The 18,692-nt window shown below is 41.4% G+C and overlaps 2 protein-coding genes across 2 annotated transcripts; one reads left to right on the top strand and one right to left on the bottom strand.

Moving 5' to 3' along the window:
• Positions 1 to 880: 880 nt before the first annotated feature.
• On the bottom strand, positions 881 to 5,201 carry LOC4341199 (uncharacterized). Its single transcript, XM_015785889.3, has 4 exons — positions 5,039 to 5,201; positions 4,858 to 4,902; positions 2,766 to 2,923; positions 881 to 1,134 (listed from the first exon to the last, which is right to left on the bottom strand). Exons 1-4 carry the CDS (start codon positions 5,103 to 5,105, stop codon positions 1,117 to 1,119), a joined length of 288 nt encoding a protein of 95 aa, XP_015641375.1. The 5' UTR covers positions 5,106 to 5,201; the 3' UTR covers positions 881 to 1,116.
• An 8,815-nt stretch (positions 5,202 to 14,016) lies between these two features.
• LOC136357021 (uncharacterized) lies at positions 14,017 to 16,959 on the top strand. Its single transcript, XM_066311745.1, has 8 exons — positions 14,017 to 14,146; positions 14,843 to 14,901; positions 14,988 to 15,274; positions 15,357 to 15,733; positions 15,808 to 15,984; positions 16,334 to 16,438; positions 16,511 to 16,645; positions 16,808 to 16,959. Exons 1-8 carry the CDS (start codon positions 14,017 to 14,019, stop codon positions 16,957 to 16,959), a joined length of 1,422 nt encoding a protein of 473 aa, XP_066167842.1.
• The last annotated feature ends 1,733 nt before the right edge of the window (positions 16,960 to 18,692 follow it).

Raw genomic sequence — 18,692 nt, 5'->3', positions numbered from 1 at the left:
TCAAATCCTCCGAAGATTTTTGATAAAATAGATGCAATTTTGATATTACGCAATTTCAAAGTATGAGATAGAACCACGCAACGAAAATTCCTGGAGCTGCCACTACCCAATCCATATAGTGTGTGTGCATCTTCCTTGTAATTGGAAAAAATAACTTGGGGAAGACATAAGCCCCTAAGAGTGCTAATCTCTTCGTCCAAGTGTAACATATGTAATTGTTCAAATGCTCATTCCCAACTAATCCAGAATTACTGCCATACAACTATCCCCACTCTTATAACTGGCATTAACATGGGGGCAAAGCACAATCTCATGGAAATCCTTCATGCAACTCTCCAAATCCATGTACCTCCCTATTATGCACACGAGCAACCCAAGTGAACAATTCCTGTAACATTGAATTTCATGCACGCATCATGCATACCACAAATCATGTGTTTTTCTTGTTTCAAATGGACCTTCGAGTTAGAATCTACGGAAACAAAATAGAAAACCGATAGTCACCTAAATCCTTCCAAGTTCCAACAGAGCATGTGACCATGTGGAGACCATTACACCATACCAACAGGGGGAAAAAAAGAAGGAAAAACGTGCAAACAAAGAATTATCAGAACTATTAATGAGAGCTATTCATATGTCCATCACATGGGATTACTTACTTACACGGCACTGGGACAGCGAAGGCCCCCACCAGCGAAAAAGAGAAGCACATCAAAGCCTGTCTAATTAATGACTATTTTGTGTGCTTATAAATTATCTATCGTTAATATAGGAGCATCATTTCGTCCAACTGGCAGATACACGATATTTTGATGAAAGCATTAATTGCTGAAGCAGCATGGATGAGCACAAATGTCTCAGAACATTTGGAGCAATGGAATAAGACAATTAGTTGAGTTGCATGGCATAACTCCATGATCAATGTATTTTGGCAAACAACCGATGCATTGCATGTTCAGTTTTCACGAATTGGTCATTTTGGCAATACTCAAAAAAAGGAGTATCAGGGCAGCTGCTTCCTGACACCAAAAAGGGAGTACAACGAAAAGGTCCATATCGACATGGCTCTAGTGACCCCATTTAAAAGGTTTGGTATCTTATTCATCGGATGCAATATCAGTAGATACCACCTTGCTGCAAAAAAAAAAATACAAATACAAATTGTCCTGTTAGAATAGAACATAGTTCGTAAAGCTGTAGAACAAACAGCAGAACCAAAATACAAAATAATTGTACAGGATAACAATATTGAAGAGTTGAATGATGGATCCTTAACAACGCTATTCAAAATTATCATGCATCAAAGCTACAGAAAAATATATATATATAACTACATATACAGCATAATAGTGTGAAATATTATGCATGTATTACAGAGGTGTGTCAAAGGAAGGTAGAGAGCATTTGAGGTGATAATACTCAAAGTGATGATGAACGCATGATGTAGCATTTGTGCAAGAGGATGATGCATGAGATGCTGCAGAAAAGAACCAAAGCCTTAGATTGAAACTCCTGTTAGAGGAGGCTTATGTGAATATACAGTTGATGAGAAAACTTTGAATGCCATCATGGAGAACAATGCATTGATGAAACAAATATGAGAAATATTTTGGGATACATTGGTGAGTACACTAAGCCTCTGACTCCTGTCAACAAGTGCAAAACACATCAAATCCAATCTATAAATGATATGAGCGGAGGATTACTGACAGTGACGGGGTTTAGTTTGAAGATAAGACCTATGTTTGTAAATTGTCCAAGAGTTCCCCAGTGGATAATGGATGCACTTCAATAACTTAAACTCACACATGGGTGCAGATTAAACAGTAGTTCTGGACATTCCATCTGTAAATCCGTAATTTAACTTGGATCTATCACTTTTGGTTGCTGGCATATCTAGTTCGAAGGGAACATATGCATTTCTCGTGGAGTATGCCATTTCTGTATAAATGGAAAAAACATCTAGATGTTTGAAGAATTTTCTTTGTCGAGATAAGTTTACTAACAGTTTTGCTCGCATAAAGCATTTATTGATATATTCCAGTAGCTAAGTTAGTTCTCTTCTTGAATTTAAATCTGAACAATCTAGCCTATATATTTTACAGGCCTTAGTGTTGTCGCAGTTCTTATGTATAGTATTTCCTAAAGCAAAATGTTACCATACACCTCAACAATAACCATAAAACTAACTATTTACAGGCTTTAGTGTTATAATATATTTTTTCTATGAATACTCCCTCCGGTTCCATAATTATTGACGTTTTGGACAAGATTGTGGCCAAATTTTTGTAACTTTGATTATCAATAACTTTCAAAATATTTAGTTTAAAGGAACTAGAACAACATATATAGATTTGTCTTTCAAAATACTATAAGAAAAGTAAACATGCATTTATTTATTGCATATATTATAATAGGAAAACAAAGTCAAAGATATATTTTGGAGACCGTGTCATTGTCCTAAACGTCAAGAATTATGGAACCGGAGGGAGTACTACCATAGTCTCTCCATTGCTTTTCTTGCCATTGAGACAGCATCACGGTAATATGATAATCAATGCAGAAATTTGACTACTACTTTTTTGTTTTTTCAAATTATGTCATGGAAAAATCATAAATATAGTGCATGAAAGCACTTTTCATGAGAAATCTACTGATGTCACTTTCACATGAGAAAATTTTGATGTTTGCACAAATAAGTTGTCCAAGTTATAAAGTTTGTTTGCAAGCATTTGCAAATGACATACTTAAGAACAAGTACATACCATGATAGCCTCAATTTCTTCCTCTGACAGTGGCTTGCGTTTAGGAAGGAGTGAAGCTGGCCCTCCAACAGCCGTATAAGAAGGTGGGGAAGGCACATCTGATCTAAAGCGGTAATTTTTAATCTCCCCGGAAGAAGATGGTGCCTCTGATTTAACTCCTGAAAATGTTATGAACACATTTTTCCATCAGAATTATGAAACGACCGATCAGTAGAATATTTCCATTCAGTAAATCAATATATGTTGTTCATATCCAAGCAAAATAACAAACATAGAAAAAGGTAAAGTTGAACTAAAATGAATAGCTTGTGGACAGAAATTCGTCGATCCCAATGCACCAGCACCTGTATTGTCCATGGGACAACAGCACAGCTATCCAAATGACATTTGGCAATCATACACTGAGGAAACATCACACTATCACAGTATAGAAGAAGCATAATATTCTATCCTGCGAAAATGAGAAAAATAAAAATATGGTGTGGTTGACAGGCTCTGGAAAAGAAAAGAGTAGCCAAATCAGCCAGCAAGGCATGGTCTCCAAACGAGAAAGCGTGCCATAGAGAATTGAAGAAGGTGGTGGTGGTGGGGTGCATATGTAGGTGGTGGAGGTTTCTAATTATTCTACCTCAGCACATCCAGGTCTACGAACATAAAAGTAAATGTCATATATCTGTAAATGCTATGACAAAATATCACAAAACTACATATTTAAGCCATAGTAACATAAAACTACACATCTAACATCGAAGTTACCACAAGACTTAATTAGCACAGATTTATCACAAAAATACAGATTTTAGAGATTCTGCTCTAAAAACATTATCCTTGTGGAACTTTTATAATATATAGTTTTTGGAAAGAGTCAGTGCTAAACCTAATGTTTTGATATATTGTGACTTAAACTGTAATTTTTTAATATTGTCTTAAACCTGGTTTTTTGATAAATTCAATTGGGAATATTTAGTTCTGCGATACAGGCACACAGCAGTTTAAACCTGTACTTTTGTATTAGTTTTGCCAAAGTAATTGTAGTTTTGAGAAATTTGGTCCAATAAAAGAAATGCAGAAATCAATGTAATGTTAACAAATGTAGTAAATAGGTCAATAAAACAACTGTCCGCAGAAAAAATGTCACTAGTAAACAATTAGCTGAACAGATCAAATTAACCAGCAGCCGTGTTGCATCTGAATGGCATAACTGGATAGTCATGACAAAAGATTAAAAAAACCTTCTTCATTAAATTATTGGAAATTCATCTCTGTCCAGTGTTTCCGAATCCCATATAATGTATGTTCTAGATGGCAAACAAGAATCAACACAAGAATATCTTCCGTTTGAACCATAAGCCACAAAACATTACTCCGGACTAAGCTCAGATCTATCGTGAAACCACATCTACACGAGCAAAGGGACGGACGCAGCAGGGGGGGCAAAGGGGGCCGGAGCATCCCCTACTGCAGTCCTTCCCGTTGGTTCACCTATATGCATACATGTAGCCACACAGCTAGACTGCAGGATCACAGTTTGTGCATGCAAACCATCACTCCTGTACATGTTGCTTGGTTAGTTGAGCTCAGGCATGTTATATCTTGGTTAGTTGGTTATGAGGAACGCACTCAGTTTTATTTTTTGATCTACCATTTGGTGCTTCGGTTCTTATATTTACAAAACTCTGAAGTAGTATTTTAAACTCATCAGTGAGTTTGACAATACTAATATACAAATAGCTCTTTGCATGTTTCATTAGTCTATAAGACCATGCTTCGTATTACCAAGTACTTTCTTTAATTTATTTTGCATTATTTGGTATGTTCATATGCAATTCATGTGTAATCTTGATTCGAAATATGGTTTCCCTATCGGGTTTCACTTTAGGCGCTAGCCTTGTGTTTCTTTCATAGCACCCCCCTAAAATTTTAATCCTGCGTTCGCCACTACCAGCAACCATACATTACCCATATCAATCAACCCCAGGTCAAGGAGGCACGACAAGGCATACCCACACAAATCACTACCCAAAACAGGGCGAAATTCAAAACAAGCACCAACTGCTCGCGGATTCAAAGAATCATCATTTCTTCCACTTACCCAATCGGGACAAGAGGGACGCGTGCTGATCTGCAGGTTGCGCCGCTGCAGGAAGAAGAAAATCAAAGGGATTTAGATCCCGAACGACACATCATGCCCCCACTATAAACCTAGAACAGAAAAAAAAAAAAACAAGAAAAGAAAGGATTGGAATTGGGGGGAAGAAGAAAGAGAGCAGCACCTGGTGGGGGTGGGGATGGGATCTTGAGATTCCTCTTGGGGAACTTGATCAGCGGAATCCGCGGCATCTCCGAGCAGCAAGAAATCCCCTCGCGCAATCGCGATTCTTCTCCCCACAGCAAGAAAAGTCGAGAATCGAGGCTGCGCGCAAGGAGGAAGAAGCCGAGAGAGAGAGAGAGAGACCGCAGCAAAGGGTGAGGTGGGTGCGTGTTGGACTTGGACCGGAAGCATTTCGCTTGCTGGGCCGGTGAGAGTAATCTCCTTACTGGCCCGGCCCAACAAAGCCTTATCGGGCCGGGCTACCCCTGTAAAGATGCATTTCGATCAAAGCTCCTCTCCTCTGCTCAGGTTGCTTATCTTTAACTCAAAAAACATGAAGCAATAAAGGAAAAAAAATGTGTTTTTTGGTATAAAAAGTGAGGAATTAAATGGATGATATTTCAGTTTGGATTCTTGACTCTTGGAGCTGTATTTGAGTGCCAATTTTTTTTGGGGAGTTTTCGTGGAGTAGAATTTCATAATATTCACATTGAAGGGTATTGGATCGAAGGTGATTTCATAATGTCTCGTGCCTCCCTGCTGTTGCCCACACCGACCTCCCACGCTGCCGGCCTTCTTCTTGTTGTGTGCCCATTGTCGTCCTATTGCCGCCCGGCTGTCACCGCGCCGTCGTCCTGCCACCGCCGGCCATGTTGGTCGGCTCATCCACAGCTGCGTGTCACGTCGTCTCCACGCCTGCACGCCACCACATCATCTCTATAGCCTCGCTCCGCTTCACCGCACACGTTGCCGCCCTCTCCCCCACACAACCCTGGTGGAAGCCGCCAGAAAAAAAAAATGGAAAATGGTTATCATTGGATAAGATAAATGCAACTATTCACTAGTAGAGTAATTTTCAATTTTTAATAAAGATAGCTATGGATGATTATTTAGCTACACACGCTCTTCCAATATATGGACCCCCGTTTTGATAACAGGAATCATTCGTGTAAACAATACCATTTCCCAAGATCAAGTAGTCTGGTATACACGAGTTCATACCTGAAATACCAAATGCACATACACGAGAGTCTAGTGCTAATTATTACATCATAAGCCCGCAGGCATCTATTATCTTCTATTATCTATCTATCTATCTTCTATCTATCTATCTATCTATCTATTATATACTAAAAGTCCATTAAACTTCCTTAAAACACTCCAACGCTGCCATGTGGCAATCCTCAAAACGCTCTTAAGCTGACACGTGGCGTTAATAAAATCTATCCCTTAATTTTCCTTTAACTCGGTGAGTCCTATATTCCAAGCCGTTGATTTGGTTGAGATTAAAACAAACCAGCGAGCTGTGCGTGAACCAAGCGCCTCTGGAACCGCTATGACCCGGGCTCCCGCGAGGGCAGGGTGATCGATCAACATGTTGATCTCTGATCGATCGATCGATCAACCTGTACAGTGGACACCCTTCTCCTGCTCGTCCTAGCCTCCTTGCAAGACATGTGGAAGCCTTGATGATTAATTCACTATTCACTTTTGATATTCACACTCCTATGCATACGTACATGTGATCTCTGCGTGTATATTAATTTGCTTGCCGAATAGTAATAAATCCAACCAATCTCTAACCTCTGCTTCACTCCCCTTTTCTCCCTTCTTTGTATGTATAGCAGTTTGAGATAAAATTTTATGATAATAAATTTCATACAGCCATAACTTTTAAATTATATGTTTGATTTTTATCTATTTATCATCTATCTATTATATACTAAAAGTCAATTAAACTTCCTATAAACACTCTTAAGCTGTCATGTGGACTCCTACAAACGCTCCTATACCGCCACGTGGCGCTCTAATAATTTAAAGAAAATTCTAAGAAAAATAACTAACCGTCAATTTTCTATTTTCATTTAAAACGGTGGACCCAATACTATTGACCATTGGATCAAAACTAAATCCCCCATCACCCTTCTATCCCGGATCCACATGCATGTATGTGGACAATTACATCTGGTAGCTTCAACTTATTTATTTGATTGCTTGGTTTATCATTGACACTAGGTAGGATAATTATATATGGCCTTCGTGTGCTTGATTGATGCATGCATCCAGTTCCTGATTTTTTTTTCTAAATACACGATATACATGTACCATAATTTATCATCATAAATTATTAGATCTATTTCTCACGGAGACTGATTTAGGTGTGAACGTGCAAGCGCTAGGGATTTACAATAGGAGTGATCTTGGTGCTGTAAATAAACAATTATTTTTAGACGATCTATACGTTTAATTTAAGATACACTTGAGCAGCTTTAGTTTTTTTTTAATCAAATCAACAATTCAAGACCATGTTGGCTATTCGCTTTACTATTATGTCATATTATATCTTACGGGTCCTCCTCCTACATATATTATACAACCATGTATTTATGATACATCGCATTCAAAAAATAATTATTACACAATTATATTTAACCATCTAATCGTATTCATAATAGGCTATGTGGAGTCTCGCACACACTCTAAATGAAATGTTCACAGATGGATTATCTCTCAAACTATGCAATCATATTACAAACCCATGAATGTAGTGTAGCCTCATGTTGTACCCAATACTCAATAAACAATGGGCGACCTAGCTAACATCAGTAATCCAATTAAAAGACAAAAAAGCACCTTGCTTACTTTACATTTAATTTGGTAGGCATGTTTTCTAAATAAAATAAGTCTACCTTCTATTTAGATGATGAAGAAGATTATAAATAATTGCTTATAGAAATTGTTTGAATATGATATGGTATAAAGGTAACTAATAGGTTAAAATTATATAAGCAATACTAACAAAAAAAATTGTGAATATATCATACTTTTAAAGTGTCGTAAATTTTCTCCGGTGATATTCTATCCTTATAAGCTTCTCAAATCCAACCTACGATGCATGGCCGCGCATTCGTGTTGACTTGTATAAAACAAAACATAAAATAGAAAAATAAATGCCAATTTGATCTACATGAATTGAACTAATTGGTGAAAATCTTATAACTTATTTTGCTTCATTCTTTTGTCTTAGATATTAATGATTTTTCTTGCATCGCATCAATTTTTTAATTAAGTGCTTAGATTAATGATTTTTTTCTCTATCGTATGCCATAGTATTATGAATTTCTTCGCATATTATTGCAAACATAAGCAACATACTAAGGTTACAGTACATAGTTGGTTTAGAAGTTATATTTCTTACTATTAAATTTATTTTTTTAAGGGTCAAGTTGATTAGGTTTTTCATTTCAAAAAGTATAATAGATCACAGATATCATAGGGAAACGAGACCTAGGATACATGTATATCATCTCTGGCTTATTCATATGTAAGAAATAATTAAATTGCATCAACATAAACCAAATAAAAGAATTGCTAGCTAGATGGTACAATTAAAACACTTTTGATAGCAATTAAAGTATTTTTCAGATTTGATAGAAAAATAGTTATCCCCTAAAGAAATACCTACCTTTTAAATTGCATTTAAATTGTAGATATGTTTTCTAAATATACTAAATTTGTCTTATTTTAGATGATGAAGAAGATTATAGAAAATTTCTTAAAGGACAATTAAATATTATATGGCATAAAGTTCACAAATAGGATAAAAATTTATATAAGCAATGCATCCTATGATGCATGCCCGCGCGAATGCACGGGCTACCTTCCTAGTTGTCTTAAATCATCGGACCGAGCGGTCCGGAATACATCCAAAAGCAGAAATAGATAAGGCAGCGGAATTAAGGCAGCGGCATGCCATTGCCACACGCAACGACCGTACTAAGACCTACTGAGCGCCATCGTCTTCATCTCCCTCCTGGTAGTAGGCATAGGGATCCTCCGAAGCTTCATCTCCCGCCTCTGATTAAGTTTATATTTGCAAGGGTGAGTACCAACCATACTCAGCAAGCCACCACATCAACAATGCATATGATAGGGGTATTTCAAAGGATGGCTATGGTTCTTTTGCGCAAAGCAAATTTTGTAATTCTTTTCACAAGCCTAAGACCTAGCATTGACTGATCAAATTTTAGTAGCAGTGTTTGTTTTTAAACAACGACGGTTCTGTCCACCATCCATTGTGATCCCAAGGATAGCTTCCCGCCATTGAGTCGTTATGATTTTCTGAGGATGCCCACCTTCCCCCTTATCAGGAAGTGGCTCCAACAGCATAAAAATTCATTATGCAATAACCCATCCCACACAAGTTAAGAATTTAGAGTCTAGCCAAGTGTAATACATGTCCCGGTGCTCAATAACCGCGAGCACGACTATTCGAATAGATTTGGTTTACTCACACTGCAGTGGATGTACACTTTACCCACACTCCGTGACTGCCCAACACATGAGCCTTGTCTCAACACATGAGACACGTCACGGCAAAGCTTTTCGATAGCCTCGCATTGGCAGTACCCGCTCCATGAACTTTGCATCCTCATGCACTCTATGCGTACACAGTTTCTAGCAGTGAGAGGAGTTCTGGCGCACCCGGGAAGGAAAAATTCACACCCACGTATTAAGTTATAATTAGGTTCAACTCATCACATGGCAGTCCTAACAATAGCGACACCATTGTAGAGCCCCTGCCTTACACATGAGAAACCACTATGCATGGATACTGCCTCCGCTCGGCTATTTACTCCGCTAGGTCTATCCCCATTCGAGAAGTGTGGTTGTACGGGGTCGTTTCGTACTTAACTTCATGGCTCGGTCCTTAATTGACCGGGGACGGTACTAGCCTTTCCCGGATACCACCCAAATCCACCGTCCGCCCCGGTCTAAAACAAGTGTTTAGTTTTCTTTCCTAATTTCACAAATCATGTTATCATTATCATGGCAATGTGGCGCTCATGTCTCCACATGCCGCATCTCAATTACCTCCCCAAAGGTAATTGCCCAAGCATATAATATTTGATAAATATGAGTATGCAAGATTCTAAAGTAGTATTTCTAAGCAAGTGTCATAATCGACTAGGGACTCATACGTAATCATGGTTACAAGGATTTATAGGTGATCAATAATCAAGGCATGGCATAATTACAAATAGGATGTTCATCATTGCATGCAATCTTATTTGTAAACAAAAATTAATTTCGCAATTGAGATCAACGTGATCAAAGAATAGTGATGACTTGCCTTGCTCAAGGTCTTGCGGGTCTTGGCCTTCACCCGGATCCGCGGCTCCCTCGGTCTCTATAATTACGTGCGAAAGAACAATTTGAATTCAATTAGAATTCAAACAAAATCCAAATAATTCACACAAAAGCCGAACGCGTATCATTTTTTTTAGTTGACAACAAGATTTGTGGAACCATTTTCATTCGAATGGTTGGGTCATTTATCCTAAATTAATTATTTCCTAGGGTCTCAACAAAATTATTTATTTTCTAATCAAATCTAAATTCCTACCGCGAATTGATCATTTGTAGAGATCATTAAAAATAATCTACAATAATCTATCAAATTCACCTAATTGTTTAGTTTTTAAATACATCTATGATTATAGCATTATTTTGCAAATACTATATTTTCATTAATCCTATACTTAAATTCTAATATTTTAAGTATACTAAATTTCCCCTAATTTTCCTATTTATTTCCTTCTCTTTTCCCCCTTTTCTTTTCCTTTTCTTTTCTTTTCTTTTTCTCTTCCTTCTTTTCTTTTCTTTTCTTTTCTCTCTCTCTTCTCTCTTTTCTTTTCTTTTCTTTTCTCTCTCTCTTCTCTCTTTTCTTTTCTTTTCTCTCTCTCTTCTCTCTTTTCTCTCCTCCCGGCTTCTTTCTCCCTCCCTCTCTCTCGGCTCATGCTCCCCGGCGGCACGGCAGCGGAACGAAAAAAAAGGGGGGGCCTACCGACAGCGGCGGCGACGCGGACGACGGCGGCGCAGGCGGCGCGGTGGCTCAAAGCGATGGCGCGGCGGCGTGGAGGCGGCGGCGCGGTGGAGTGGGTAGAGGAGAGAAGGTGAGGATGGAGGGGGAGAGTAGGGAATAGTGGAGCTTATATAGGGGAGGGGGGAGAGATAAGGGGAAGAGGGGAGAGGGGAGGGTGGTGACGCGACGGCGGCGCGGGGCGCGAGGTGGGGGCGCGCGGCGCGAGGCGATGCGACGGCTGCGCGGCGCGAGCGACGGCGCGGCGACGGGCGGGCGGCAGCGGCGGCGCGCGGCGCGAGGCGGCGATGGGATGCGCACGCGGCGACGGGACGGCGACGACGACGGCGCGGCAGTGGTGGCGTGCGGCGCGATGCTGCGATAGGACGTGCGCGCGGCGACGGCGACGCGAGGGCGACGGCGACGGGACGGTGGGCTGCGCGGCGTGGGGCGCGAGGCGCGAGCGCGCGGCGCAGCTTGGGGCGCGCGGCGCGGCAGCAGCGATGGCGACGGCGCGCGGCGTGGCAGCGGCGAGGGCGACGGCGCGCGGCGGCTTGGGGCGCGTGGCGCGCGGCAGCAGGCGGTGATGGCGACGGCGCGCGGCGGCTCGGGGCACGAGGCGCGCGGCAGGGGAGGGGGTTTAGGGTTAGGGGACGCGATCGAGCACCTATGGGGCAATGAACAGTGCCTTTTTATTATTTTTCCAATTTGGTTGTTCTTCCTATTTAAATCTTGCCCAAATATTTCTAATTCTTGCACAAATCGAGATTACACAGTATTTGTTTTGCTCTAACCTAGTTTATCACTACCCATATTTTATTTTATTATTTTTAATTTATTCGAATTTAATTAGGGTTAATTCTTATTCCATCACATTTAAATTTAATTGATACAAATATGGTCGTAATAATATTTTACTCATTTAAATCTTATTTTAACTTGCACTTAAATTATTTACTTTGTCAATTTACTTTTAGGGTTTATTCCTAGTTAATTATCCATTATTCGCGATTTATAAACTCCGAAATCAAATTCCAATAAAATAATCGAACAAAATCGGCATGATACAATTTATTCAAAAAGAGTTTTTGAATGCCCATATTTTTGGAGTTTAGATTTTTGTCGGTCTAATTTTTAGGGTGTTACGTATATCAAACCAAGCATATTGTATGTATGCATAGAACCACACGATATGTGCGTATTTCCACGTAATTACTATTTACTACTCCCTTCGTTTCATATTATAAATCATTTTGATTTTTTTTTATTATCAAACTTCTTTAAATTTGACTAAGTTGATAGAAAAAATAGTAATATCTACAAAACTAAATTATTTTATTAATATAACATTAAATATTTTTTTGATAATATATATATTTGTTTTATATGAAAAGTGTTGTTATATTTTTTTATAAACTTATAGATAACTCAAATCGAGTACTCTCTAAAAGAGATTATGAGCATCACGATCAAGCCAGGTAATTAAGATCAGGATCGAGCAGGTACATTTGAGTATCCCTTTTGCCACCGCACGCGAGGAGCATTCTCACCCCCATCCCGTCCCCTCCATGTATCTTTCAGTAACTTTCACTTTATGCATGCCTATATCTCTATATTTCTTCCATCGTTGTCGAAACTAGATTTCGGCAATAATAAAAGGGGGTGGCTATCAAGCTGGATAAGTGTATGGGTTTGGAGACAAAGGATTTATACAGGTTCAGGCCTTCTTATAAAAGAAGTAATACCCTACTCCTGTCCGGGGATGAATCCGCCGAGTGTATTATTGATTGTATGATTCAAGAAAAATCAGCATATGCCCCTAGGGGCGCCCGGACCCCCCTTATATATGGGAAGGAGTCCGGGTTACAAAAGATAATCTATATCCCTAACGGAATATGAAAATATAGGTAAGATACAGTCGTAACCGACTAAGTTTCAGGGTGTTTCCTTGATACACAAGTTAAGAAACAAACCCAAGATACAAATAAGATATTCTATCTACATTAGGTATCCTGTACCCAGTTCGAATACCATCGCCGTGTAGATATGGGATACCCATGATCTCCACAGTAGCCCCCGAGTCCTTTGCAGTCGACCATCGTAGCCTTCTCAAAGATAATAATCCGAGTACTTCAAGCTCTTCAAGCCAAAATCTGCCGAGTGGACTGTAAAGGGCGAAAAGATAAAGAATATGGTGCATCGAATAGATGCACCTAATTAGGTGTAGCCCCCAACTATGTGATTAGTTAACAAACTAAACATATAGTTGAATGACAAAATAATAACGCAATTGTGCATTATATGACAAAAGCATATGCGGCGCCTAAATAGGCATGCTAGCCGACTGATTTATAGCCACAATAAAAGAAATCCGAGTGGTTTACACTCTAAAAGGTTCACGAATGAACACACTTGACAGGCATCCGAATAAAAACTCTAAAGATTACCCATCAAGTATTATGAAGATTATGGTAATAAATAAGTCGAATAGCCTAGGCCATGACTATTTACCATGAAAACAGGCATATAACACGCCAAGGAAATGACTATAGTAAAAACAAGTCATTCCTAGTTAACCCAAACAGCTTTTGTAGCCTAAAAAAGCCTGCAAAAACAGCATAACGCCTTTCTGTCGGGCACCTTTTTAATTTGCATTGCAATAATTCCAAAGAATTATATGACCGCATAAAAAGGATTTGATCAGCATTGGGCAACACTGTTGTGCGCATAATATCGCCAAAGCAAAATATGCCTAAGTCCCTAAGGAACACAATGGGCCACGCTGTTAAAATTATTGGGCTGAAGTACTGTTCAGGCCTAGGCCCATTAGCACCTCCGATACCCTTAACTGAAAAAATCCGATATCCAAGCGACGCTTCGTCTTCCCCGCCGGAACTCTCGCCATTTTCCCCACTCCCTGCTACAGTGCAAAGCTGCGCCGGCGAACTAGGGTTCACAACTCCGGCCAAATCCACCTCCGAAAAGTGCATCAAAATCCTTCCCGTGATCCACCGCCTCAATCCCTCACCTCTCCCAAGCCATCCCTCAAATCAAATCAACACATTTGAGTGAAACCAATGGCGGAAGAGAGAGAAAGCTTCGAAGGCCAATGGGCGTCATCCGACGTAACAGAAGAGAATCTTAAGGAGATGGTGGCGCACGGCGTTCTCCCTGCCAAGGAGATCATCGGGTGGCGACCAGCGCACGGTGAGGCTTTCCCGTCTCCGGATACTCATGAGATTGTGGTCTTCTCGCATTTCTTCTACGGCGGTTTTGCTCTTCCGACCTCAAAATTTTTCCGCGGGATCTTGAATTTCTATGGAATCAGCTTGCATCACCTAAACCCGAATTCCATAGTGCATATCGCCAATTTCGTCCATGCTTGTGAAGCCTTTTTGGGGATCAAACCTCACTTTGCCCTATTCCGTCGGATCTTCTTCCTCAAGCCCCAACCAAACAAGAACAAACCATGTGTAGTCGGGGGGGCAGGATTCCAACTAAGGGGAACTCTGAGCCAAAAATACTTCTCAATGCCCTTCAAGACTTCGAACAAAGGATGGCATGCAAACTGGTTCTATGTTCAGAATCCTGAACCTGCTCTTCCCGGGTACTCTTGTCTTCCTCCAATGTACCAAGATACTTGGAACTCTCTTCCAATCGGAGATGAAGCAGTACAAGCCTTGGAGTTGTTGGATCGTATGTTAAATCTTAAAGAACAAGGCTTACAAGGAGAGCAAATCACTCGGCACTTCATCAAATGCCGACTGGCGCCAATCAAGGAAAGATCCCGCACAGCATTCGAGTTCGACGGCAAACATGATCCCAACCGTGAAGAACCAGACTCCCTGGATTTCAAAATCATGAAGGAGAGGATGTATAAAATCTTCTCAAATGCAATTGTAGTCAGCTACTCTCATCAGCTGCCAGTAGTGCCATATAATGCGTTCAATCCGCCTCCGCAGGTATGCATCTGAAATCCTCAATCTATGGCCAAAACATAATTTTATCTTCATGCTGAGTTGACTAACTATGGAAGCATCTTGTGCAGGAATATGCATTGATGAAGTCAGATCCACCAGTCTCTCAGCGCCGGTCTCCTCGCCAACACACCGCTCAGGGAGGTGGAGGACCAACGATCAGACCAGATCCGCAACCTCAGACCTCCAAATTGGCTGGTCAAACAGGTCCTCGCAAAAGAAAGCTGATACTTGATGATGATGAAGGCGATGATGATAAATCTGGGGATAAGGGCTCGCCTAATAAACCCCCAAAGCGTACCATGCCCAGGAAAAAACTGGCTGGCCGTGCAATGCCAAAGATCAGAACATCTTCCAGGTATTATACCTCTCGATATGATTCCGCTTCGGCATGTCATGCTCATGAAAATGATGCTGAATACTGAAAGAACACTTTGCAGGAAACCATCTGATATAGATCCATCTGGAAAAGACCCCGATCCTGCCATGACAGAACAAGATATATCCAAGGACCCCGAGCCGACTGCTGAAAACCAGCCGACTGCTGAAAGCCAGCCGACTGGCGCCCATGCTTCGGGCGATAGGGCCAACCCAAGTGACCTGCCGCCGACTGGAAACCAGTCGGCAACAACTGAAACGGCAACAACTCAAGAGCCCCCGACTGGAAACCAGTCGGACGCAGGCCCTGATCAAGAGATCCCCGAAGCAGAAGCGCAGACGACGACTTCGCAAGGACCAGAGGCTGGTAACGACTCGATAGCTGGGTCTTCAGGTAAAGAACAAAGATCACCTCACGCTCAGCTAGGTACATCTTCAGGTTAGTTGTCTTCTCAAACAATGGCGATTTAAATAACCTCAGTGTATCCGTCTAATGTCTTGGAAACACATCAGGACCATCAGGTGATGACGAAGAAGAAATCCCTCGCATAAAGGCGACCGACGACTCTCGTCCTCCTATCTTGATCAAATGGTGGGACGAGAACTCACAAGCAGCCGGCATAGTCATAAACCGTCAAAAAGAAGATGAAGAAGTGTGCCAGCTGAAGAAAGCGCTCGGAGAAGCCACTCGTATTGTAAATGTAAGTCTTCCGAGTGACGGCCTTCGGTAACTTTGTTTTTCTTTTTAGCAGAACTGAACCATGATCCATCATGCAGAGAATCCATCTTCGCAATGAGGCCAAGACCACAACTTTGGAAAAGCTGGTTCCTCATTTGGGAACTCTAGAAGCAGTTAGGGACCAGCTGCATGAGGCCAAGGAGTGCGCCAAAAAGACAGAGAAAGAATTAAGGGACCGAATCGCCCAGCTCCAGGATTCAAACTTTGAGCTGAGTGGTTCATCAAAAGGTAATCATCTAGATCTGTTCCATTGATTTATACTGTCATAATTGCATCCTCAACCATCTGGATTTCAAACAGCGCAAGCCGCCAGGATGGAACAGATGGCGAAGCAAATTGAAGCCCTGGAGAGAGACAAGACAGAACTGGCTGCGCAAAGGGACTCAGCGTTGAAGGAAGTCGAAGGTAACGCCAGCTAACAATCTGAGCTTCTCTCCTTATAATGCAACAGATGCTCATCATGAATGTGTTTTGCAGATCGCAAGATCAAATCTCAAGCTCAGTTTGACGTCCTGGTTGGTAAGATCAAGAGGCTTGAAGGAGCAAGGGATAACGTCGCCAACGCCGCTGCACCAATTATCCAAGCCATGTTCCTCAATAATGGTGGTCCGAGTGCACTCGACGCAACCGAAATATTTGACAAGCTGAGTGTTGCTCCGGAAGTATATTTCAAAAATATCAAGAAAGCTGGAAGTATGGGAGCTGGCATGGCCTTGGCGATGACAAAATCCTTGTACCCGAGAATTGAAGTCGACACCATTGATGGATTTGCAGACGGGACAAGTGAAGAAGCTGCCCTTGATCTTATCAGTAATGCTCAGAGTGCGGCTGACAAGATCGCAAGTGATGTTGTAGAACAATTCCGTAACAGCGACCTTCAGCCGAGCGATAATAACTCTGATGATGAAAGAACTGATTCTGACTGAGTGTAAATGTAATACATGGAGGCTCAATTTGTACAATACTGGTGTATTTATGCTGTGCTTGATGATTCTTGCGAAGTTTTTGATTTCTTAAAAGTTTTTGCTAAGCTTTGTTGAGCCTAAAACCCAAAGAAGCTATTAAAAACTTTCAGTCCTCGCAAACTAAGTAGAAAAACCAAACAAGGCAATGATAAACCAAGTAAGCAAACTGAATTGATAAAAAATCACACTCCATTATTATGATGATAGCCCCCGACTGACAACTTCAAGGAGAAAACTTGATGTTTGACAGTCAAAATAGGGAAATACAATGATAAAGTTAAGCGTAGAAACGACGAAGATGTTCAATGTTCCAAGAATTGTCGACGAGAGTGCCGTCTTCGCGCTTGAGTCGATATGAACCCGGCCGGGTAACTTCAGAGATAATAAATGGGCCTTCCCATAGAGGAGATAACTTGTGCCGATCTCGTGTGGTTTGAATTTTCCGTAAAACCAGGTCGCCGACTAGAAAGGCACGAGATCGAACATTGCGATTGTGATAACGTCGCAACCCTTGTAAGTACCGAGCTGACTGAATCAAAGCTGCTTCGCGGACCTCTTCCAGTCGGTGCAAGTCGTCCACTCGGTCTTCTTCGTAGCGTTCTTCTCGGAAATTACGGAAGCGCAAAGACTCAAATTCGACTTCACTCGGCAACATTGCCTCTGCCCCATAGACAAGGAAAAAAGGTGACTGGCCTGTGGCCCGACTGGGAGTAGTTCGCAAGGACCAAAGTACCGATGGCAGTTGTTGCACCCATTTGCCGGCATAGGGTTTTAGCCGGTCAAAGACACGCGCTTTAATCCCTTGAAGTATCATGCCATTAGCTCGCTCCACCTGTCCATTGCTCATGGGGTGTGCTACTGAGGCGTAGCAAATCTTAATTCCAAAGTCTTCACAAAAGTCCTTGAAAACTCCGCCGGTGAATTGTGTGCCATTATCAGTGATGATCCGATTGGGTACTCCGAATCTGTGCACAATGTTGATGAAGAAATCGCGAGCGTTATCTGCTGTAATCGTGATAACAGGCTTAGCTTCGATCCACTTGGAAAATTTATCAATGGCCACAAAGAGATGCGTGTAACCGCCGATTGCCTTTTTAAACGGGCCAACCATGTCGAGCCCCCAAACCGCAAACGGCCAAGACAGCGGGATAGTTTGCAACTCTTGAGCTGGTAGATGAATTTGTCTGGCAAAAAATTGGCAACCTTCACATGTGCGCACAATTTTGTCGGCGTCGGACACTGCAGTAGGCCAGAAAAAACCCTGCCGGTAAGCTTTGCCAACAATGGTGCGTGCTGCAGCATGGTTTCCGCATATCCCAGAATGTATGTCTTTCAGCAATTGTCTCCCTTCCTCTAAAGATACGCAGCGTTGCAGAATTCCTGAAGGGCTTTTCTTGTATAACTCAGATTCGTGCATAACATAAAGTTTGCTCCGCCTTGAAATCCGCTCGGCTTCATCTTTATCTTGAGGGAGCTCTTGAGAAGTTAAAAATCGTATGAAGGGCTCTCGCCAGTCGGCTTCAACCATAGCGACATCATGGGTGCCCGTAACTTGAGTGGCATCTTTGTGAGGTACCGTCGGCGTATAAAGGTGTTCGACAAAAACATCAGAGGGCGCTGCCTCGCGCTTGGATCCGAAGTTCGCAAGTCTATCGGCGGCTTCATTGTTGTGTCGAAGAACATGACTGAGCTCA

This window comes from Oryza sativa, chromosome 6 (genome assembly GCF_034140825.1).
Source record: "Oryza sativa Japonica Group chromosome 6, ASM3414082v1".
NCBI classification, from domain to species: Eukaryota; Viridiplantae; Streptophyta; class Magnoliopsida; order Poales; family Poaceae; genus Oryza; species Oryza sativa.
The sequence above is the reverse complement of the archived record's forward strand: the minus strand, read 5'-3'. Positions and strand labels throughout refer to the sequence as shown.

Bases quoted from the DNA above. Each gene is read 5' to 3' on its own strand.
- LOC4341199 (XM_015785889.3), bottom strand. From the start codon at position 5,105: ATGCCGCGGATTCCGCTGATCAAGTTCCCCAAGAGGAATCTCAAGATC. The intron at 4,903-5,038 runs GTGCTGCTCTCT...TTCTTCCTGCAG, and splicing joins CCCATCCCCACCCCCACCAG to CGGCGCAACCTGCAGATCAG. The intron at 2,924-4,857 runs GTAAGTGGAAGA...TAACATTTTCAG, and splicing joins GTCCCTCTTGTCCCGATTGG to GAGTTAAATCAGAGGCACCA.
- LOC136357021 (XM_066311745.1), top strand. From the start codon at position 14,017: ATGGCGGAAGAGAGAGAAAGCTTCGAAGGCCAATGGGCGTCATCCGAC. The intron at 15,734-15,807 runs GTTAGTTGTCTT...GAAACACATCAG, and splicing joins TCAGCTAGGTACATCTTCAG to GACCATCAGGTGATGACGAA. The intron at 16,439-16,510 runs GTAACGCCAGCT...TGTGTTTTGCAG, and splicing joins AGCGTTGAAGGAAGTCGAAG to ATCGCAAGATCAAATCTCAA.